Source organism: Notolabrus celidotus, chromosome 11 (genome assembly GCF_009762535.1).
Source record: "Notolabrus celidotus isolate fNotCel1 chromosome 11, fNotCel1.pri, whole genome shotgun sequence".
Lineage (NCBI taxonomy): Eukaryota > Metazoa > Chordata > Actinopteri > Labriformes > Labridae > Notolabrus > Notolabrus celidotus.
This window is the reverse complement of record NC_048282.1, coordinates 2,084,525-2,109,636: the sequence shown is the minus strand read 5'-3', so window position 1 is coordinate 2,109,636 and position 25,112 is coordinate 2,084,525. Positions and strand designations below refer to the sequence as shown.

The window sequence follows — 25,112 nt, the reverse complement described above, 5'->3', positions numbered from 1 at the left end:
ATCTGTACCCAAACACTCTTCACTCCCTCACTGTCTGCCTTTCTGATATCAATGTATGGATGAGCAAGAACTTCTTAAAACTGAATGAAAATAAGACTGAGATTATTTTAGTAGAGAACAACTCCAGACTACTCTGAGAGATTTTAACAAATTAAATCAAAGGTCATAAACCTGGGAGTGGTTTTAGATTAAGATTTTGAATCATTGACTACTGTAACTCCCTTTTTACTGGTTTGCCCAAAAAATCTCTCAGAAAACTGCAGCTTGTTCAGAACGCTGCTGCCAGAGTTTAAACAAGGAAAAAGAAATCCGATCACATAACTCCTCTTCTTCAAACTCTGCACTGGCTCCCTGTTTCTTTTAGAATTTAAAGTCCTTTTACTTGTTTTTAAAGCTCCTAACAGCCTCACTCCTCCATACATCACTGATGAAAGAACATATATGGAATTATTGAATGAACCAAAAAGTGTTAAACAAAGCAGAATCTGTTTTATATTTTAGATTCTGTAAAGTAGCCCCCTTTTTCCTTCATGACAGCTTTGCACACTCTTGGTATTCTCTCAGTCTGCTTCATGAAGTGGTCTCCTGGAATGGTTTCTAATGAACATGAGCCTTGTCAAGAGTTCATTTGTAGAATGACTTGCCTTCTTAATGTGTTTGAGACCATCAGTTGTGTTGTTCAGAGGTAGGGTTAGTACACAATGGATAGTCCTATTTGACTACTGTTGTAATCCAGATTATGGCAAAACCAGATTATTTCATAGTTTTGATGTCTTCAGTATTAATCTACAATGTTGAAAATAATTACAATAAATACAAACCATTGGATTAGAAGGTGTGTCCAAACTTTTGACTGGTAGTGTATAAGTAAAGTTAAGTTGAGTTCATTGTGACTGAAAATGACAGGGCGATTCAGATCTTACATTACATGGAGCTACTTGATATGTACAATATTGATTTACAGTTCAAATCGATGTCACTTTTTCAGACAAACTACAAACAGTATGAAGCTATAACTGTATGCTGCACAACTAATAATCAAGAAGGCTAACGTTTGAGGAAAAATCCATTCAATAATATCCATGCTTTCGTCTCGTCCCGCCTTGATTATTGTAACTCCCTGTATTCTGGAATCAGTCAGTCGACCTTGTCCCGCCTGCAGTTGGTCCAAAATGCTGCAGCTAGGCTTCTGACTGGTTCCAGGAAGAGGGATCACACCAGCCCCGTCTTGGCTCCCTCCACTGGCTTCCAATTCGCTAAAGAATTGATTTTACGGTTTTGCTTTTTGTTTTTAAATCTCTGAATGTTCTAGCCCCAGCCTACATAAATGACCTCCTAAGCCCTTACAAAACCTCTGAGGTCTTCTAACACGGGTCTCCTGGCAGGTCCCCGGTTAAAATATAAACTATTTCCATTCCCAATGCTGCACTTTCCTTGTTGTTTGTTTGTTTCTATCTCAAATAATTGTTTGGTTTGGTTTCACATTGTGTTTTCTATTTTATTTATTGAGTTAAATTTTTTTTTTTATGTATTGTACAGCACTTTGGTCAGCTTCTGCTGTGTAGTTAAATGTGCTTTATAAATAAAATTGACTTGACTTCATATTCAAAAACATTTTGAATTCAGACAAAAGACAGTTTGAAAATAAATACAAACAGTTTTACATTTAAAGGTGCTGTGAGGAAGTTTTGCTTTGTATCAATTCTGGCGCCCCCCTCGTGGACAAAGTGATACCTCTTATCTCTTGTCCTATACATGCAAAAGTAGTGTTTTCAACAAAAGCCTCATCCTGTTGTCTTCAACAGTCAACTTTATCAGGGAATGTGATTATTTTCCATGAAAACAGTCAAATAAAGGCTGTTTCTGAAGCAAGATGTCCATCATCTGGTCTGGCACCTACCCCCCCCAGGGCGGTTTCAGGCATTAAAAATGACAACAGAGAAGGTGTCAGTGTTGCTGCTGATGGACTTGTTTGCTATTAAAGGTTATACAGAGGCATCAGTATCATTTTCAGTCTGTTTCTCAGCCAGTTCAGAACTCCTCACAGGGCCTTTAAAAACAAAAATATTTGATTTTTTGTTTTTAAATGTAAAACTTCCTTCTCACGTTTTTTTGTTTCTTGACGTCTCCCTTCTTGTCGGACTTCTTGTGGGCCTCGTAGGTTTGAGGGTCCACGCTCCACATACACTCAGTCCACTTCCCGTATATGACACAGTGCTTCTTTTTACTGAAAGGAGAGACAGACAGAAAATGGGAGGGATGAGAAGATGATAAGTGAAAGGAAGAAGAAAAATAAATAGATTGAGAGAGAAAGACGAAAGACAGGCCAGGAAAAGAACAACAGAGTGAGCGTGTTACAGGATAACAAAAGGAAGAAAGTGATGGAAACACAGTGGACTCTGACCTCTTATCCTGGATGTATCCCTCCACTTTGTGCAGCTCTTTGTAAAATATCCCACAAGGCTTGAAATTCAACACACATTTGTCTCCAGTGCTGCGAGAGAAGAGGAGGAATAAGGACACGGTTAATAACTCACTTTTTCTCCAAGATTGTGAGCTGATGTTTTTATCATAAAGGGAAACTAAAGAAGTGTTTCTAGATACTAGAGCTGTCAGGATTTTAGATTTCCACCTCCAAAAACAACAACAACACCATCAGTCAAATTAAGGAAATGTAAGACCAGTGTGGTGCAACACGGTATTTCATAAACATTACTAATAAACACTTCTGACTCACATGTCATCATTCAATTCCAATGATTTTCAAAGTTATATTTCATCCGCGACACCATAAGTATATACCCATTGAAAAAACATTGATAATTCAGCGTATGTCAGCGTGTTAGAGGCGTTTTGATACGTCAGGGAAACGCTGGCTAAACCTTCATGGTGTGACAGGGCCATAATACTGTATACAAGAAGATGGATGTTTTCTATAAGGATTCAGAAAGATTTGGGATGAACTCTTTTAAACTAAAGTTTTTAAAATTAAGAGTGTTATTTGTATGACTTAACCAGAGATTTTTAACATTCCTCCTGAAACACAAACTGACTGCAAATAAGCACTAAAATAGAGGGACAAACTTAGAATAGACAGTTAAAAATTGCAACAGTGGAGCTCAGTGGCAGCACACCGCACAAGTTGTGATTTGACTGCTTTACAGCTCTTAGTGTGAGTCTGTGCATCAGTGTGAGTGTGACGGAGTGTGACCAAAACAAGGCTAAAGAAAGCTCGGCAGAGCTTGCCTGGATAAATAAAGGTTTGAAAAATTGCTGCAGGGAGAGCTTCCCTGAGAAGAAGCACAGAAAGTAAACAAGCTGAAGTTTTAGGTATCAGAGTCAACACTAAGCCGGGGAGGTAATTCTGAACAGCTCAGTGAGCAACAGACATCACAAGACAGTTTGATTGGCCTTCATTTGAACTTGACTGGTGTGAAGTTTCCTCTGTGAGAAGTAAGGAATCAAAAGGTGTGGACTGGAGAGGGAGGGTGTGTGGAAGTGAATGTGAGGCTCGATGCTGCTGTACTTCTTTTAGAGAACCAATCAGAAACATATCATGAAAAAAAGAAAAATATCTACAAGCTAATCATGTCAAACTGTACTGAAGAGGATTAGAGCCACTGAAAAAAAAATTAAGGTCACAGTTTTTTTTATATATTTATTATTATGAGAAAAAGGTCAGAATTCTGCAGGCCAGCTTCTTTCAGTATTTATGCCCCAAGGAGATGGAGCAGCCTGCCTGAGCACCTGACAGGGGCTGCAACTATGCTAGTCGAGTCTCTATCCCTCTTTCCAGACCCAACTCGGTCGAGGCAGATGTCTGTCTAACATGAGTCTGGTTCTGCTCGAGGTTTCTGCCTGTTAAAGGAAGTTTGTCCTCTCCACTGTAACTAGCTAAATACTGTGAGGTGCAATGCTCATGGTGGATTAAGGTGGGGTCAGACTGAGTCTTATCCTGTCTTGGTGTTGGGTCTCTGTTCATAATTTGTTGATTGATTGATTGATTGATTGACTGATTGATTGATTGATTGATTGATTGATAACAGTCATGTCACTATCTGATGCATATTGACTTAGTTTGGAAATGTACCCTCAGGTTTGAAGTATTACACAACTTTTTCAGCATCTCGTTGTCACTGTCCCAACTTTTTTTTAAACGTTTTTTTGCCATCAAATTTAAAGAGGCCATATTCATTGAAGTTATACTTTGGGGGCATTTTTGCCTTTATTGGTAGGACAGCTGACCCCCCCCCGGACATGTGGGGAGCAGAGAGCGTGGGAAGTCATCAGTTTTAATTTCATTAACCCAAATTATGCCGATAAATGTTCGTCAACAACTCATTTTTTCATGACGAAAATGAGGCTATTACGAGCTGAAGTGCTTCACTGATAATAAAAACTCTAACGAATATATCTTTAGTTTTTGTTAACGAGATGATGACGAGACGAAAAATTAAGTGGCAGACCGCCGAACATTAAGAATCCATGTTTCCCCCTGTGCTGTGCGTCTTTAAAGATGGCGTGATGACTTCCTGTGACAGGCTGAGTTATTATCTGAGGGGCTCAGTGTTAGCTTGGTCTCTACCTGCAGCAGGTGTGCTTTATGAACCATCTCTCCTCACCTCCATGCATCTGTCTCATCTTCATTGATGGTTTTTACCCCCGGTGTGTGTTAGTGACAAAGACACAACCGGGGGATGTCTGTTTTATATTTGATGTTTGACGTTGTTGCCGCTCTCACCGTAAAAAGCTCTGTGTCTACAGCTTGATGTAATCCAGTTTGGTGAAACATCAGACACATTTAGTAAGTTTGGATCAACTCCTTGTTGAAACCATAGACTGTTTATATAAAGGACAGCGTCACTCTGCCTTTTCCCATTGTACGGTTTGGAAGCAAAAATATCCCGTTACAGAACGCTGCCATCTTGTAAATTTTCTGCAGCCAGAGTCTGCGCAGTAGAGAATTGGTGTGTTTCCAAGGTAACAAGCTCCGCCCTACAGCGTAGCGTCCCGAGGTCCTTCATAATTTGACATAGAGTGGTCTAGACCTGCTCTGTTTGTAAAAGTGTCTTGAGATAACTTTTGTTGTGATTTGGCGCTATACAAATAAAGATTGATTGATCTTGAATTTTTGGTCTGTGATCATTTATCCCCAAAAACAAAAGTATTAGGTCATCATAGGTTTAAAGTTTCATCTGCACAAACAACCGACCTACATATAAGACTTTACAAAGAGAGGGAAGTTACCTGTGGTTGACTATTTCCACCGTGCCATACTGCTCTATCCATAGTTTGCCCAGGATCACATTGTGTACGCAGCAGCAGGGGTTACTCCATGTGTATGCCTCGTTGTGTCTGGAGAAGGGGAGAGGAGAGGATTGGAAGAGCGCAAGATGAGACAAAAGAGGAAGAGTAGCTCTTTTAAAGGAACACACTGTTACCCTCCTTTCTTTTGGACTTACTTGAGAAGCTCTAGTGTGATGGTCCCTTTTGGCTCAGCCTCCACGTTCTTGCCCCAGAACTTGAGTTTGGGGTAGATCGAGCCGTGGAAGACAAAGTCCCCTGCCAGGCTCTCTGCGTGGAAAGCACTGACTGGGGGATGATGGGATACCTGCTCGGACACCAACCGGAAACCCTGCTCCTCTCTGTAGAAAGCACCAGAGCAATGAGTCTACAGTCTGAAATGAGTTGAAACTTTCACGTGAGTGTGAATACGATGAACATACCTCATGAGTTCATAGGTCTCACCCAGCAGAGGATTGAAGGGTTTTCCAGTTCTGTCCCACTGAGACGCAACTGCTGACACAGCAAAAGCAGCTACCGCCTGAAAACAGAGTCAGACCGTAGGAGTGAGTGACGACATGAGTGTGTCACATGGTTTAAGAGCAGAGTCAGTGAGTGTTTGTGTTTGTGTAATAGTGTGCTCGGTGGGTTTTAATGCAAGTCAGTTGACTGATGTAATATAATGAGGATCATTGGATTTGTTAAAGATACCCACACTAAATTAAATTACCATAATATTCAGAGTATAAGAGTCACATCTACAAAGTGGCCTGTTTCCTCTGCACTGGTGCAACCAGTAAACCAGGATAAAATACAGAGAGATATTTTATCAGTTACTGTATTTTACCCAGAGGATGGTGCTTGAAGAAGCAACCAACTGCTTCAATGCGATATTGAACTTTTAAATGTAAACTAAAAAAACTGATTTATTTAGTGTGGCTTTTATGTAGGGTTTAACAATTTTATGACTTACTTTTATCATTATATTGGTTTAAATGTTGCTTTATTATTTTATTATTTTTTACTGTTCATTTTATTTTTATTTATTTATTCATTTATTTTTTGTATTTATCTTCTCAGTTTTGCTGATATTTTTAACTCTTATCCTTACCCTTTTTAATTTTTTTATTTTAACTATTTATATTCTTCATATTAATTTGATGCTTTAAAGGTGACATATCATGCAAAATGGACTTTTTAATGGTTCTCTACCTGAAATATATTTCCCTGGCATGTCTACAAACCCCCGAGAATGAAAAAAATCCATTCTGCCCCTGTTCTGATTTCTCCACCTTTCTGTAAATGTGTGTGAAACCAGCCGTTTCAGACTTCAGTGTTTTTGTTACGTCACAACAATATCCCGTCTGTCACGGAGTCAGAGCTCGGAGCTTGTTCAGCCCATAGACTGTATAAAATACAACTCAACCCCTCCTTTGTTTTTCATTCCCTGCACACATGTGTGCTAACAAGGAGCTTAGGAGGGAGGCATGCTAGTTGTAGGCTGTCTTAATAAACACAAAGGTCGGTTTTACTCCCCACGTCTGCAGATTTGAAGATCTAGTGGAGGATTTTTATTTATCATGGATAAGTGCTAGCGCTAGTTAGCATAGCCACATAGCTACATGTTCGTAGCTGTGTACCAAGACACATGTCGACATACTGATATATAAAACAACAAGAAACACTAAATCTGTGACCAATGGTTCAGAAAGGTCCTGCTGCAGGCGCCTCTCCGTCAGGATCAGATTCTGGATCAGGTTCAGAGGGTTGAAGTAACGTGATCTCTGAGCAGCCGTGTATATTCAGCCAACATGTAAACATTAGATCAACGTGCTGGACAGCCGAGGCACCTCCACTTCCTGAGGGGGCGTGGTCAGAGGGAAAACAGACCGTTCTGAGGAGGGCTGAAGAAGAGGGTTTTTCAGGCAGACCAAAATCTGATTTCGAAGTGTTTTTTTGAGCATAAACTTTAAAGACATGTTTTGGGGACCTCTTAGACCAATATATATTAATGAAAAAAGCGTGATATGTCACCTTTAACTTATTTTAATTACACAATTTATTCCTGTTGGTGTGCACTAGTCTCTATTTTAAAATACATTTTTGTTTTTAATTCTGTATGTCTTTATGCCATTATTTCACTTCTGCTTCTTTCTTGTTTTCAGTCGCTGTAAAGCACTTTGAATTGCATTTGATTTGTATGAAAGGTGCTCTCTAAATAAAGCTTGATTGATTGATTGAATGCACAAATCATGCTGAACACATAGTGAGGCGGACCAGTCGTAATGGTTCCACTTTTTGATGCTTCTCTCCCCCATTAGGTCTTACTCATGCATGCAGGAAGAGATTTATTGTCAAGAAACACACATTAAACATGTTCAGGTCAACTTCAGCATAGATCACTTGCAGTGGGTTTGTCCGTACCTTACTACTATCAATGCTACAGCGGGCTGAGCTCAACTATCGTACAGGCAGCTAGCAGGGTGGCGGTAACAGAGCTACACGTCTAGTAGTAACTGCGCTTTGCTCAATGCTATGGTAGGCTTCACACAGGAACACAGTTTAAACCGTTATCATTCTTTCATACAGGTGGGACTGATATTCTGGATTTTACAGTACTTTGAAATGTGCTCATTTTTGGGGGGCACTATTAGTCTTGCTTTCTACTCCCCACATTTTCTCTCTACAGCTGTCCTATCCAATAAAAGCCAAAAATATAACTTTAGAAATGAGATCTTTTTCTAAACACTGTGTGGCTCATGTGCCTGTCATAATGGAAAACTCCCAATCTAAATATCTTCTAAATTGCTGCGTTATAAAAAAATTCACCCTGCACAGTGTGTGCTGATAGAGAAATTAGCTATTCAGACTGCACTCGTTTTTTTGTACCAGGCTGTAAACATGTTTATTTCTGCTGTAAAGATTGTCTCTTTGAATGGGTGTGTATGTGGTTTCTGGTGTTTCTGCAGCCAGCCTCTAGTGGACACTCCATGAACTGCAGCTTATAACACTTTCGCATTGGCTTCAATTCTCGTGGCGGAAGGTTGCCACTTGGTTGTGATGTACTGAGTATCACAACACATTTTTAAGAATTATTTCATAATAATTTCATAAAGTATTTGACATTCACTGTGTCAATCATTGTAATTTTTAATGGGACTTTTGATATAATAAAAAGGTAAATAATACAAACCAACACTCGTGCTTTAGCAGAAAAACAGTTTTGTTTAGGGTTTAAATGTACTAGCTGTTACAGATACATCAACTGAATAAAAAAATGTAAAAAAAACCAACATTATTTCTTGTCTTTCAGGAACACCTTTGCAATCCCTAGTGTTTCTGCTCTCCGGTGTCTGTTAGTGTGTGAGTAGATGTGTGTATCTGTGTCTCTGACCTGCATGCGCTCTATGGAGTCTGATAGCGAGCAGGCTCTGTTGAGGAGGTAAGTGTGTTCCATGTATTCTGTGATTCTCTGCAGGAAGCTCAGAGGCTCGTTGAAGACGATGGGCATTGTGATCTTGGACAGTTCCTGTAAAATAAGAAGTTTTTCCAAATATCAAAACATTTGAATACACAATAATACAGAGTGCAGTTTGACACGTCTAAGTCAAATGAACATCAATCCCCAAATCACACTGAGCTCTATTGAGCTGCTGCTCATGAAGCGTCTGTCTGCAAAGGGTTTCTGTTATTATTGATTTAAAATACAATATTTAATATCTGTGGGTCCCTACCAGTCCAATGCATTTCTTCAGGATACTCCAGATACTGACGTTGTTCCTGGAGAACATGGCTGCAGGTAACTTTGTCCTGGGAATACAGAGTGAAGGAAGAAAGCACATCAATCATATAGTATGAAAAGTAAGCATCCAGACTCAGCTCAGTGAAAACAAACCTCCAGTTCAGCCACACAGGGTCGGTTATCTATCTTCTGCATACACACAAAACATTTTCAGAGATGCTAATCAAGATAAACAAACAGAGAAAGAAACATGAGAAATGGTTCCGTCCCTCATGCCGGCTGGCAGTATTACTCTGATGTTTATCTGTACCGCCAGTATCTCAGACAACAAACAGGTCAGGATGAAAACTCTGTTGATAAGCTGAGCATGTGGTCTGTCAGGTCTGTGAGAAGGCCTGGAGACGCTCCACTGCGACATCCAACCCTGTTTTGGTCGAGAGACTCCAGTGGAAGTAAACGCAGTAGTGAAAATGTTTTATTAAAACACATATGCACCAGCAGAGTCAGCTAGACCAGCTCAACTGAGGTGAGAGATTTATGATGAGATGAAACAGTTAATGAACACGAAGGGGAACTGAAGGCACTTTATCTGTTTCAACAGCACAAACTCCAACCCTGCCCGAATGATTGTACTGGTTCTCCAGAAGCTAACGCAGGCAGGCTAGTTGAACAACAATAGGCGTTTATCGATGGCAGGAACTTTACCCCGGAACTACGTATGTTTCGACCGGATGAACGCTGCTAGGGGGGTAGTACTTTTCAAAGGTCCGGGACTTTCAGGGGGCGGGGCCTGCAATGCTGAATGTGTCTGATTGGTAGATTAACCACAGTGTTTTTATTCTGCCCGCCGTCCACAATAACATCACACACATCTGTGATTCACTTGATTTCTCTTTCTTTCATTAGTTTTTATTTCTTCTATCTTTTTTGTATGTGTGTGTACTTTTCAAAAGAAGAAGCTGTGATTCTCTTGATTTAGCAGCTTGTAACAGTAGTCTTCTCTCAGCCCACCGTGAATGCGTCTCTCCTCCCGGTGTTACGGTTTTAAAAGTGACCCTGTAAACTGGAGACCTTCAGCTGAACGTGTCAGTGTTTGTGGAGTTTACACAGCTGTTGAAACACAGAGGGAGTTCCTGGGAATGCAAACTAGTTTAGTTTTTATTAAGATTTCAAAATATCCTCATCAGATATTTAATGATCGTCTAAAGACGTTTATGAGGGATGCATCCGGCTGAAAGTCTCCAGTTAACGGGGTCGCTGTTTAAACCAAAACACCGGCCGATCTCTGCGATCACGGCTTTTTGAGTTCAAAAGGATTTTAAAGCCGTGTTGAAACGTCTTTGCTACTCGCGCTTATCTCCTCTCAAGTGTTGATTCAGTGAATCCATCTGTGATGAAATATAGCACCATCTAAAACAGACCAGCTGAGTCTCTTCATGCTAACAGGCTAACTGTTGTGTTGCTCATAATGATACCCGCCTGTCCGTCTTCTTCTATGGTGTTGTCTGTGATGAGTGGCATTCGTCTTTGTTTAACTGCCCTCTACTGGTCTGGTGGTGTAGTGCATTTACTTTTTTTCCTCCATACGTCACTGGCCTGATTTGCACAATCTACCTGGGACTTCAGCCCGCGGTCGAAACGCAGACAACAATGAGGGTACAGGAATCTTTTAGTTCAGGATAAAGTAGTTCTGGGGACTAAAAGACCCAGAACTCTTGGTGGAAATGCACCTAACGGTTCCTTAACCTCACGTAAGGAACAATAGATAATAATGAATCATACTATACTGACAGTGTAGGTGGATGTACATAAAGCCAGACTTGCAGGATTGAAAGGCGAGCAGCGTACAACATGATACTGAGCAGTTCAGCCTTTTGACCAGATAAGGAGCTAACAACCAGAATACACAGCTTTGGATTATTTTTCAGTTTTGATGCCAACAAATGTCTGATTCTCAGTCTGGACAGAAGACCAGAATGATATATCAATGGACACAACCATATTCAGTGAAAATATCTACCTACTTGTTTCTGACATTTGGGACACGTTACAGGACATGATTCATCATATTTACTCAGGAGTCACATGTGGTTCATTAATTATCTTGTACTGTGTTTCGTGTGGTTTATATAAACGTGTAATTTTTTTGGTACTGAACAAAACTTAGCTCCTCAAGCTGAACAAAAAAATCCTCTTCCCACTAGGGGTGTAACGATTCATCTTCTACATCGATGTATTGATTTATATTCCTATGATCCGACTACATCGATCTGTGCTCGGCAAGTTGGCCTTCTGGACGACATATATGGATCTAACATCGTTTTAAAAGGTAATAAATCGATTGTATCCATACTAGGAAATAACACATTGGATTTAAGCACAGCAGACTTTATATGGATGTGTTTTTTTTACACTTTTAATGATAAAGACGTTAAACGTTACTCTATTCAGGCCGCCTGTCTGTGATGTCATCGCCACCCGCCAACAGACAACAAATCATAGCATGACGGATGACAGAGGAGAAGCCGGAGAGCCAGAAATGATCAAACCACCATTGCGGTCCAGCGTGTGGAAACACTTTGGCTTTTACAAAGACAGAGATGTTCTAAAGAAGTCGCTGTTTGTAGGATATGTAAAGGTCAAGTAAAGTTACCACGGCAACACCACAAATCTATCCAACCACCTCCTAAGGCGCCATGGGATTTCACAACGCCGACCGTCCAGGCACCTCTTGCAGCGTTCATCAAGGTAACATCAGCTCTGCAGAAGCCTCAGGCCTCTCCAGCATGTTTAGTCAGAGACTAGGACAAAACTCAGCTCAGGCCAAAAACATCACAACAACAACAGGACTCTAGGACTGTCCAGTATCAAGGGATTTATCTCAAAGTCACACTGGTGGAATTTTTGGATAAAGTTACTGAATGGATTTCAAGTCACTGAATCGTTTCAGATCGTATCGTTCTAAATGAACCAATATCCTCCTTTAATCATATCAACAACCACGAGTCATGATATGAATCGAATCATTGTTAAAAAGAATCGTTACACCCCTACTTCCCAGCTATGTTTAATATTAATAATAGTTTTATCATTATTTTCTAGCATATTCAAATAATGTCACATAAAGTATTTTAAAGCCTGAACTCTACCAAATAAACCCACAGGGATTAGTAATATGTCATAGTTTATATTACTCACTCCTAATGAGGACCAGTTTTGACCCCACCTAGTGCATTAATGTGGTTTCATGGGAGGCATCATTACTTGCCAAACAAAACATGATGCAGCCAATAACGTAGGATTAAACACTGCAGGTGGAATGTGGAGCAAGAATGCAGTCCTACCTGTGTTTCTTGATGCCGTTCTCCTGTGGCACTGATCCGTTGTTCTTCTGGCTGCTGCTGTCAAACACCAGCGCATCCTGGAAACTGGCCTCTGACACCCCTTCATACGACTCGTCCGAATCCAGGCCTGGGGAACCAAAATGTCAGGGGAAGCTCGAGTTATGATAAATCAAATGAAGCAACCAATGATATGTGACAAAGAGAGGGATGAAAAGAAGAGTATTCTTCACTAGGCTCAATGGTTTTTGCAGCACAGTGGTTTCAGGTCAACTTTGAATATTTAGTTTGCCACATAAAACTGTTCCACGAGTTTAACATTTGCATAATGTTTTACATAAGCACTTCAACCTGTGTTTGACTTTCAAATGTTCTTCATTGCCTGAAACAGTTTATCCTGTCGTTTTCCCTTTCACCTCTGAGGCTTCCTCTCACTCTTTAAAAAAGGTACATGACAAAATGATGAGAAGATGTCGTGGTGCAGGCATTTCTTGTTCACACAGCTGCTTCAGGCTCTGAAAACCACAGCAGGCCTGAATGTTGAGTAATTGTTTATGGGAATACCTGTTGCTGTTCAATCAATCCATCAATCAAGCTTTATTTATAGAGCACCTTTCATACAAATCAAATGCAACCCAAAGTGCTCTACAGCGATTGGAAACAAGAAAGAAGCAGAAATAAAATAATGGCATGAAAACATATTAAAAAAACAAAAATGGATTTTGAAATAGAGACTAATGCACACCAACAACAATAAAATACGTGTAATTAAAATAAGTTAAAGCATCAGATTAATATTAAGAATTTAGATAGCTAAAATAAATCTATTTAAAAAGGGCAAGTATAAGATTTGAAAATAAAATAATGGCAAAAAATGTCAATAAAACTGAGGAGATAAATAAAATAAATAAATGAATGAAAAAATGAAAAAAATAAAATAATGGTAAGACAAAAAAAAAGGATTTTAAAATAGAGACTAATGCACACCAACAATAATAAAATTTGTGTAATTAAAATAAGTTAAAGCATTAAATTAATATCAAGAATATAAACAGTTAAAATAAATCCATTTATAAAGGGTAAGGATGAGAGTTTAAGATGAAATTAAGGCTAAAAATATCAATAACACTGAGTAGATACATTTAAATAAATACATGAATAAATAAAATAAGATAAATAGTTAAAAGTAATGAAATAATAAAGAAACATTTAAATTAATATAACAGTAAAAAGTATTAAAATTGTTAAACCCTAAATAAAGGCCAGAATGAATAAATACATTTTTAGTTTATGTTTAAAAGTCTCAGTATCTCTATCAGCTCCCCTCAGATCCTCTGGTCTACATCTGGCTCTCAGCCAGACCATGAACAGGGCCGGTGAGTGTTAAGAGCTGCAGGGTGGAGTCGAGAGGACATTGAGGTGGGGCGTTAACTAACGCTTAAAATAGAAAAGGATTTGTTATAATTTAACACACCTAACAGTGTGGTACGTCAAAGGTGTGCAGTGCTTTGTCACAAACCTACGTAAGAAACTTTGGATTCATGCAAATGTAAAACCTCTAATGAGGATATGTAGGATGGAAACAAACTCAGATTATTACTTATCAGTGTTACCTGATCAGAACATGGCTAAAACATGTTAATATGTTCAAAATAAATAAATAATTAAATTACAAATATTGTATTAAATCCATGCTCTGGTTCAATGTGGGTAAATAATGTCTTCTATGGCCCTTAAAGCTGGGGTTGGTAATCAGATTTAGATACACTTTTTGTCATACTGGTTAAAATGATCTTTATGTCCTGATGGTAATCAATACATAATGTGTTCCTAAAAAAGAGTGAAAAAAAGCTGCTATCTACAGCCGGAGTAAACCTGGGAAAACACCAACCAATCACCGTTTTTTGGCTCCCCAAATTTTAAACCAATCAAATCCCGTCCAGCCGTTCTGCCCTCCTCCTGCGCGTACATTTCCGCGGCGTGCACTCCTCCGAGTCCCCGTCTCCTGCCTCTACTTCCCCTGACTATTTACTGCTCCTCTCACTTGTCCTCGGGCCTGTCCCCTCTGACCTGATGAGGTGCTTTACTCAGGACTGTAGTCCGGATCAGAGTCTAAAAAGCTCTCACCAACAAGCAGAATAATTAATGACGTTCAGTAAGTCCTACAGAAAATATAGATTTATTGTAGCGTCCGTCCGGACGCTGTAGTGATGACGAGCCGATTCGTGAACACGTTGATCTTTAATAACCGGTCACTGTCGGCCGTGATCACGCCAACCAACAAAACAACAATCAATGTTTGAATGAATGAAGAACTTCTCCTCTTGTCTCTCCTCTCTCCAGCTCACACACTCTACACCTCTCCTGATGCCTTCACTGACCGTCAACACTGTAGGAATTAAGAACATCTACACTGAACACGTTTAACAAACAGTAGAGCTGTTACAGTATTATATATGTGTTATAACTTTTCTCCTGATATCGTGTCACCAGTACAACTGGATAATGCTAGCATGATAGTTGTGAGTACTAACAGCAGCCATGTTTGTTTGTGTTTTTAACTTTCACTATGAGAATGTTTTGGTGAGGACCGGTTTTGAATCAGTCACCATCATATGGTCGAGAATCAGCGGCGCTCGTGCATGTGAGCGGGGGGGCGTCGTTTAGGAGGAGCTCCGAGGGAGGAGGGGAGGGGTTAGACGGAGTCATGAGGAAATGCTACATTCAAATTCATGCTGGTTTTCCGAGACTGCCAACCCCAGCTTTAAGTCAGCTGCCTGATGCTGACCCCAGTAAGTCTTTGTACTAATGAATTATTCATCTCGTCTTTCTTAGTCTCAGATTAGTAAGGTGATCATAACAACACTAAGACAGGTGGAGCAACGTCAGCATTGGTGCATAGTAATGTTATACAACAAGGACACAGCTGAGAGTGAAGGTACAAACACAATGATGCTAGCTGTAAACAAATAAGTACAGGCTGTTAGCACTCCTCTTTAACCCTTCAGTGCTTGATGCTCTCATTTGAGACTGGAGACTGATGGATATTAGATCCTTCATGCAAGTGTAACATTAGCATGCCCCAAATCATTTCTTCATAGCGGTGAACATCAGAAACTTTAATATGATAGTGCATGTTAAGGGTGTTTGTGTATTCATGTAACTGTCTTCCCTAAGTGGCAGGCGCTCTGGACAGACAGTCAGCTCAGGGCACTCTTTGATGCCAAGGAGTTGATCCAAACTTACTAAATGTGTCTGATGTTTCACCAAACTGGATTAAATCAAGCTGTAGACACAGAGCTTTTTACAGTGAGAGCGGTAAAAACGTGAAAAGTCAAATATTAAACAGATGTCCCCCGGTTGTGTTTTTGTCACTAACACACACCGGGGGTGAAAATCCTCGATGAAGAGGAGACTGGTTCATCCAGCAAACCTGCTGCAGGTAGAGACCAAGCTAACACTGAGCCCCTCAGATAATAACTCAGTCTGTCACAAGAATGCAGAGCTTAATATTCTAAAGATTAGACGCACAGCAGGGAAAATATGACCTCTTAGATTTTGTTGAGTTTGTATTATCAGTGATGCACTTTAGCTCATCATAGTCTCGTTTTCGTCTTGAAAAAACGAGTTGTTGATGAACATTTATGGTATCATTGTGCTGTGATGTATGTATGGGTGCGCACGTGTTTGTGTCTGTGAGTGCATTGGGGCAGAACTCTGCCATGTGATACAGAGAGCAGATGAGCATAATGACATCCCGCCATGTAAATAAGATAAACAACATCAGGATATTTAGTCTGTTTAATAAAAGAACAAGTTTAAGACCTGAAATATAAGAGAGGTAACCCTGAATTACTTCTGCTGTGATCTGGCGCTATATACTGTAGAAAATAAAATTAACTAAACTTCCAAGGGGGGTCGGCGCCCCGCTGCAGTATAATGGTAGGGGAAACACTGTATATAAAATGATAATAATAATGATGATGATAAAAACAAAATAATTAGAATAATAATAATAATGATCAAAATAAATACCTAAATTAAAAACACTAATAATGACAAAAAATAATAATAATACGTAATAATAATAATATTAATAATACAAATAATGATAAAATAAAATAATAAAATACTAAAAATAAAAATATTGAAAAAATAAATACATACATTAATAATACTAATAATAATAAAAATTACAAATAAATAAAACATAATAATAATTCTTTGCAAACCCAGGACTATAACACACACAGGTAAGAACAAAGTCTCACAGAGTCCAAGGTGATATAACTAATCATGAGCCAACACACACACTGAATTATTGAACCAATATCCAGACTGAGGCGGGTCCAATGGCATCATGCTTTTATGACGCAGACAAAAAAAGACAACTTCGTTTGGACTTTCAACTTCAGGCATCAAAAGCAGCCTCACGATCCCTGATAATAAAATATAACAGCAGAAGAAGACCCTGCTTTGAAAGAGAAATTTATATACATATAGATTTTTTATAAAGAGTTAAAAAAGTTTTGTTCATATAAAAAAAATACAGGTCAGAATTTAATTAAACTGTTAGTTCTTGACTTTTGATCTTCAGACCATTCACACATCTTCATCCAAAAGAAATCAATCGCTTAAAAATGTTGTTTGCTGGTTAACACAAAGGACTACTACTACTATCCATCTCTCCACTATCATCCCTCTCTCTCTTCATCTTCCTCTATCCCTCTCTCCAACACGGTCTCAGCAGATGTGTGTCTAACATGAGTCTGGTCCTGCTGGAGGTTTCTGCCTGTTAAAGGAAGTTTGTCCTTGCCACTGTAACTTGCTAAATGCTGCAAAGTGCTCTGCTCATGGTGGATTAAGATGAGATCAGACTGAGTCCTGTCTGTAAGATAGGACTGGATCTTATCTTGTCTTGATGTTGGGTCTTTGTTAATAATAGAACATAGAGTACGGTCTAGACCTGCTCTGTTTGGAAAGAGTCTGAAGAGAACATTTGTTGTGATTTGGCGCTTTATAAATAAAGATTGATTTGATTGATTGATGTGAACGTTTATCTGACTAATCAATTAATTGTTGCCACCCCTTGCTTCAGCTGTGTTAGTAGCCACGCTACCCACCACTAGCAGGAGCTACTGCCAATGCTGCTGTAATGCTCTACTCAGATGTAAACACACACAGATGACAGATTGTTGCATGACCACAGACTGTATAATAAATGGACGTAGTATCCGTGACTTCACCCTTCTGTTTCTGAAGCGCTGTTTTGAAGCCAAACGTTGGCGGGTGCCATATGAGTAATGCTGAACTCAACCAGTCAAAGTGTGAGGTAAAGAGGCGGGCCTTTAGCCTCAAGCCCAACAGCTACAGTGTTCCCGCCTGTCAATCAAGTCAGTCAAGTCAGTCATGCCCTTAAATGAGCAAAAGTCGTAATCTTAATATCTTCTGAACCGTCGCATTAGAAAAAAAATCAACCCCCGTACAGTGTGTGCTGATAGAGAAATAAGCTCTTCAGACCGTTTTTTGAACCAGGCTGTAAACATGTTTATTTCTGCTGTAAAGATCGTCTTCTTTGAATGGGTGTGTATGTGGTTTCTGGTGTTTCTGCAGCCAGTCTCTAGTGGATTCTCGATGAACTGTAGTTTTTAACACTTCCGCATGGGCTTCATATTTTGATACCAGAGGTTGCCGCTTGTGCACAACACATTTGGTCTGCACAGAGGACTGAAGGCTGGTGGTGCTAGCTCTGCAAGTGTTAGGCGAACCATTTGACAAACCTGCAGACTCTTTGAACGTGTCAAAGATTGTGCTTGGTTTTGAATGTTTCCTGAGTGTTTACTCCCCTTTAGACTAGTTGGTTAATCACATTATAAATTTAGGTTTCAACAACTCAGAAATGAGTCGCCTCAGACCCTCCCCACTAGGGCTGAACGATATATCGTTATCGTGTCGTTATCACGATATGAACATTCAAGATATTAATTTTGCAAAATCAACGATATCAACAAGATTTTCCCCACTTGCCCTGCATGTATGCTTGCCCCAACATGTACAGCTAAGGCCAGCCAACCACAAACCTCCTTTCATGCTTGCCGTTGATTGACAGCTGAAGCCAGCCAGTGACAAACATCAGAGGGAGGGCGCGAGGGAGACGAAGACACACACTCACACATACGCTACACACAGCTGGGAAACCAAAAGAGAAACTTTTTCAGAAAATGGTTCGGACGCTGTACAAACGTTACAAAATACCATCCGGGACATATTTTAATCAAGTGGCCATTCCCAAACTCTACAACGAATGTAAAAGGAAAGTTTAATCCGAGCTCCATGAAATCGATTATTTCGCCACAACCACGGACCTGTGGTCGAGCCGGACGACCCAACCTTACATCAATTTAACGGTCCATTCTATAACAACAAAGACCCGATGTCTGCAGACACCCTCCTTCCCTGGGGAGCATACTGGGGATAATATAGCACATGAGATGAGGTGCATTAGCGGACTTGGATTTGAAGGAGGACCAACAGGTTTGCGTGACCACCGATAACGCATCCAACATGATAAAGGCTTTGGAGGTGAATAGAGAGATAGAGAGAGAGAGAGAGAGAGAGAGAGAACAATCTGCATTAATATGTGGTTATTTGGCTGTGTTGTAATATATGTATGTATTATTTTGTACATCTATTTTGTCTAGTAAATGCAGGGAAAAGTGACAAACGGATCCACCATGGAACAGTGTCTGCAAAAAGTTGGTGTGCCACTTCTCACACAGCTGGAAAAAGAGAGTAGCACTTGAGCTGGCCCAGAAGTGCCTCAATTGTTAAAGCAGAGCTGCAGTAAAATGTTTGATTTCTTCTTATTTATTGTTGAATTTATGTTAATGTTGATGACTGACAGAGTTCTCATCAATAAAACTGCTGTTTCCTGATCCTTTTGCATGTTTTTATTCTTCTGAAAAATGCTTAGTTTTCACTGAACCCACAGTCATATCATGTATCGATATCCAGATATCTAGCATGAATATCGAGATATGAAATGTTGTCCATATCATTCAGCCCTACTCCCCACACACACACACACACTCATTCACAGATACCCCTTTCCGACCGAGGTAGTTTCAGGGCCTGTGCTCAGTTGAGAACCGTTTTTTTAGTGTTTCGACTGTGAGTGAACCGGCTCCCGGCTGTGAAAACCGGTTCCAGAGCGGCTCCAACACTTTGATGGCCTAGAACTGCAAACCGCTTACGTCAGGGGCAGGGGGTGGGGTTGCCGTGATCACAAACGTGTTCCGCCATTGTCCTGCAGTGAAACAATCAAAGAGGCTAATGGATTCCAAGGCACAGCAGTGGTCGGCCGAGGAGGCAAGCTGCTGTTGTTGTTGTGAGGGAAAGGTCGCGCTAGCACTGCTGGGAAAAGCGGTCAGGTAAATCTGACTACATGACGTGCCTCTTCCACGGGCTCGAGAGGGCGATAAAACAAACAGGTGCCGTGCTGGTTCACGAGTTCAACCAGCTCCGAACCAGCGTGAGCACCAGCCCGGAAATACAACCCGGTTCACGTTAGTTGAAAAAGGTAAGAGAGACCCACCTGTGACGGCGTCGTAGAACTCATCCTCATTGCTCATCTTCTAAAGAAGCAAGCAGTCCAGTTGTGTATCCGAAATGTTCAGCTCTTAGCACATGTTCCTTTTAGTGGCCGCCGCTCAGTGATCCTCTTCAGGAAGATCTGTTGATCAAAATCCTGCTGGATGCCGCCACGAATACAGGGTAATGTCCGTTCAGTATCCTGGGAATGACCAACACTTGATGTCTCTTTTCACCGTTGGTTTGTCCACACAGGGATGACACCGGGAGCTCCCTGCTGTTTGACTGAGCACTTGGGCATTTGATGGAACTTTGGAGTTGGGTTTGTGTTTCCTTGACTTTGTTAAGAGAAACGAATCAGAAACCTGCGGAGACAAAAAAAAACAGTCTGAGTTCACTCAAGATCAGAAGATAAAAAAGTCATTTTATAAACAAATCTGAGGTAGCAAGAACTTCAGGTCATTGCAGAAAAAAAGACGTAAGAGTTGAAGGACAGAGAGCGGTACTTTTGTACGAACAGGTCTGTTGTCATCATGTCTCATATCTTGGCAAAGATGAATCTCGTCAGACTAAGATGACTTTGCCTCACAGCTGCAAGTTTTAGCTACAGACCTGAGTCATATTACAGTCTCAAACCTTTAAATTATATTGATGTTGTACGATCACTTCAGAAATATGACCAAGCGAAACTGGAGGGAAAGTTTCTCAAAGTGTTAAAGGTCAGTCAACCTTATCTGGCCTACCTTTTAACACGGCTTGCTTATGCAAAGTAACAAGCTTGTTCTGAATTCCCCAAGTCCGCCAGTAGGTGGCACATTTGCATTAAAAATGGACTGTTTATTTTGGTCAGGCAGTGAGTTGGACGACTGCGAGAGTCCCCTGAGGGGTCCTTTACATGTGCTCACCGTATCTGCATCGCGCTGATTTGGACACTCGCATCTGAACAGCATATGAGTGCATGAACAAAGTAAGTTGTTAATGTGTATTGTTCTTGTAACTGATGTTGTTTCATGCCAAGTGTACACTCTGTTAAAATGTTTATAATGATAGAAGTTAAGCGGTTATTTGTCAATCGAAATATATCCAGATAAGTTGTTGCTATTGCTAATGCTATTGCTAAAGCTAATGCGGCTAATGCTATATCGCTAACGTTAGCATGTTCATGATATATATATATATATATATTAGGGGTGCAACAATACGTGTATCTGTATCGAACCGTTCGATACAGTGGTCACGTTTCGGTACGCCCTATGAACCGAACGATACGCAATTTTGTATTCATTTTATCAACTTCTGACGAGGCGCTCTGTACTGAAAGTTCAGTGGATCTGCGTTGACTCCTCCGGGCTGCATTGTCGAGTGCAGGTCCACTGAACTGCACGCTCCTCCCACATTCATTCAGTCCAAGCTGGTCACGTTTGTTTTAACTGTGCTTCATCTGGAAATATATATTTCACCACACGACGGTCTGCTGGGTTCATATGTTCACGTATATGTGAGCGCGCGCCCGCCCGCACGAGAGGGAAGCACGAGTGATCCACTTTGGTTGCAGAGCAGAGTTGTTCCGTGGTCCTCTAGTGATGCTAGTCTGGATGATATGTTTTTAAAGTGCCTATATGCATTACTTGTGGTCTTATACTGCATGCTCTGTAGACTTCAGCCTGATACCGGACAGTGTTTTCCTGCCGTTACATCGGGGGCGCACCCGTCGGGTCCCGACCCCCCTTGGAAGTCAAAGCAGAAGTGATTTAAGGTTCCCTCTCTCATAGATCAGGTCTATACCTTGTTCTTTTATTTAACAGACTGAATAGCATCATGTTATTTATCTTATTTACATTACAGGATGTCATTTCTGTCTCTACATGGTCGCGTGTTCACAATTCTCCTCTGCTCTCTATCACGCACGGCAGATGCGCACGCAGACAGACAGACATACACACACACACAAGCGCAACCCCCCCATGCACAGCAGAACATGTGTCAGGTATAGCTGCCCCTGATACATTTAATTTAATTTAAAAACTGCTTTTGAGCTGAAACAAATGTTGGAAATTTCAATAAACTACAAGTAAAAAAAAAAGTCATGGAAATTCTCTTTTTCTGTATCGAAAACGTATCGAACCGTGACAAAAACGTATCGAACCGAACCGAACCGTGAATTTTGAGTATCGTTGCACCCCTAATATATATATACCTTTAATACTATAGCCTTTTAGCCGAAAATAATACTTTGTGTGTGTTACATATTCCTAAAGGGCTATTGTTGTAATTCAATATCATTCTGAGTGTGTATCATTGATGTTTAACCAAAGGTTATTACACTAGTTGTAAATGCTAGTAGCTTTAGGTTTACCACCAGTGCTTTCTGTATACTGATACCTTTGTGTATTGTCTTTCTTTATTATTTCAGAACTGAGTATATACAGTATATATACATATGACTGTTCAGACGTGCTGCAGCGCCATTCCAATATTAAAAGACCAAATATCTGACATCCCTGTCACTTGACTCTTTGACAGGAGTTCCACTGTAGATGCAGAAGCCAACCTAATCAATCCAGTAGACATATCTACACACACCGTTCTTAATAAAGCTGGTGTATCATATGCCAACTCACTGCACATTAAATGAACCAACATCGTCCATTAATCGTATCGGCAACCACGAATCATGATACAAACCGAATCGTTGTTAAAAAGAATCGTTACACCCCTGTTTTCTACACATCTCTGTCCTTCAGCACACAAATGAACCTTGGCCTGGGAAACCACAAGTGATGATGAAGCAAACGAGGACAAGCTGTTGTAACTGCTAATAAAGAATCTGACCTCACACGTAAGAGATGAAGGGTTTCTTCAGGGATCGTCTCCAGTTACCCAGAGATAATCACCAAACAGGAGGATTACCAGCCAGAAGGCCTGCTTAACTCTACTCCCTCTGGACCCAAACATGGAGATGTCCCGATTATCTAACAAGTTCAGGTAAACCAGATTAAAGGAAACATGCAACTTTTTACAGTCTCAGAATAATCTCCTTACTCTGAGGCTTTAAGTCAAAACAAGACCGAGACTACTATCCTGATAACTCTTATCTCACATCTATCTGTGCATCAGTGTTTCAGGACTCTGTGTTCCTTTATCAAGAATCTAGCTCAAACCTGAGGTCAATCTTTTTTCTCCAGCAGTCTACGAAACCAGAAGCAACAGGCAACAACAATGTCCTGTCGTAATGAACTTTGGGTATCAAGAACTGGAACTCACAAGTTCTGAGATTCATAGACAGGATGAGGCGCAGATATTACAGTCCTTCATGGCGGACCACAGCGAGCGATCAAAAGTGCAACACGTGTAACGAATGGTAAATGGACTTCTCTTTTACTCTACTTGTCACATTCACCAATTCACACCACATTCACTCACTGATGGTAGAGGCTGCGATAGTAAGGGACCATCAGTGTTGATCTCATTCACACAGGGGGTTCAGGGTCTCGCTCAAGGACACTTCAGCATGTGACTGCAGGAGCTGGGATCAAGCCGCTAACCCTCTGATTGATAGACGATCCGCTCTACCCACTGAGCCACACTCGCCCAATACAATTCATACAAGGGAAGAAGCCCGTCCATTATGACCAAGCATTTACTTCAATTTGAAATTTACTTCACAGTGTGAAATTGAGGGTCTCCTGTTGACAAAAACACCCACCCACAGCTGTAGTTAGTCCCGTCTCAGGTAAACAAATCATGTCTACAAATACTTCAAATATATGTGTGTTAGATAACAAGTTAGGACAGCCCCCCTCCACCCCTGGTTCCTACAGAGAAAGACACTATCATGCAAACAACTCAATCAATCAATCAATCAATCTTTATTTATAAAGCGCCAAATCCCAACAAATGTTCTCATCAGACTCTTTCCAAACAGAGCAGGTCTAGACCGTACTCTATGTTCTATTATTGTTCATCTTGCCCTTCAGCATTAAAGTGAGCAGAGTTCGAGGCAGATGTGTGTCTAACATGAGTCTGGTCCTGCTGGAGGTTTCTGCCTGTTAAAGGTGACATATCACGCTTTTTTCATCAATATATATTGGTCTAAGAGGTCCCCAAAACATGTCTTTAAAGTTTGTGCTCAAAAAAACACTTTGAAATCAGATTTTGGAATGCACGAAAAACCCTCTTCTTCAGTCCTCCTCAGAACACTCTGTTTTCTCTCTGACCACGCCCCCTCAGGAAGTGGATGTGCCTCCGCTCTCCAGCACGTTGATCTAATGTTTACATGTTGGCTGAATATACACGGCTGCTCAGAGATCACGTTACTTCAACCCTCTGAACCTGATCCAGAATCTGATCCTGACGGAGAGGCGCCTGCAGCAGGACCTTTCTGAACCATTGGTCACAGATTTAGTGTTTCTTGTTGTTTTATTTATCAGTGTGTCGACATGTGTCTTGGTACACAGCTACAAACATTTAGCTATGTGGCTATGCTAACTAGCGCTAGCACTTATCCATGATAAATAAAAATCATCCACTAGATCTTCAAATCTGCAGACGTGGGGAGTAAAACCGACCTCTGCCAGAAAGGCAGCAGGACCTTTCTGAAGGATTGGTCACAGATTCTGTGTTTCTTGTTGTTTTATTTGTCAGTATGTCGACGTGTGTCTTGGTACACAGCTACAGCTACGACATGTAGCTATGTAGCTATGCTAACTAGCGCTAGCACTTATCCATGATAAATAAAAATCCTCCACTAGATCTTCAAATCTGCAGACATGGGGAGTAAAACCGACCTTTGTGTTTATTAAGACAGCCTACAACTAGCATGCCTCCCTCCTAAGCTCCTTGTTAGCACACATGTGTGCAGGTAATGAAAAACGGGGGAGGGATTCAGTATTATTTTATACAGTCTATGGGCTGAACAAGCTCTGAGCTCTGACTCCGTGACAGACCGGATATTGTTGTTACGTAACAAAAACACTGAAGTCTGAAACGGCTCGTTTCACACACATTTACAGAAAGGTGGAGAAATCAGAACAGGGGCAGAATGGATTCTTTTCATTCTCGGGGGGTTTGTAGACATGCCAGGGAAACATAGGGTAGAGAACCATTAAAAAGTAATTTTTCATGATATGTCACCTTTAAAGGAAGTTTGTCCTTGC

General features: G+C 40.5%; 1 protein-coding gene across 1 annotated transcript in view; it reads right to left on the bottom strand.

The window, feature by feature from the left end:
• Window positions 1-25,112, bottom strand: part of LOC117821765 (oxysterol-binding protein-related protein 2-like) — a 57,371-nt gene that overhangs the window by 7,901 nt on the left and 24,358 nt on the right. Inside the window, exons 2-10 of the mRNA XM_034696254.1 lie at window positions 19,961-20,321; window positions 12,370-12,496; window positions 9,018-9,093; window positions 8,678-8,812; window positions 5,727-5,824; window positions 5,463-5,645; window positions 5,248-5,355; window positions 2,405-2,494; window positions 2,107-2,227 (exon numbers count right to left, since the gene is read on the bottom strand). Coding sequence (XP_034552145.1) covers window positions 2,107-2,227; window positions 2,405-2,494; window positions 5,248-5,355; window positions 5,463-5,645; window positions 5,727-5,824; window positions 8,678-8,812; window positions 9,018-9,093; window positions 12,370-12,496; window positions 19,961-19,997 — 975 coding nt within the window. The 5' untranslated portion in view covers window positions 19,998-20,321. The remainder of the gene's footprint in view (window positions 1-2,106; window positions 2,228-2,404; window positions 2,495-5,247; window positions 5,356-5,462; window positions 5,646-5,726; window positions 5,825-8,677; window positions 8,813-9,017; window positions 9,094-12,369; window positions 12,497-19,960; window positions 20,322-25,112) is intronic.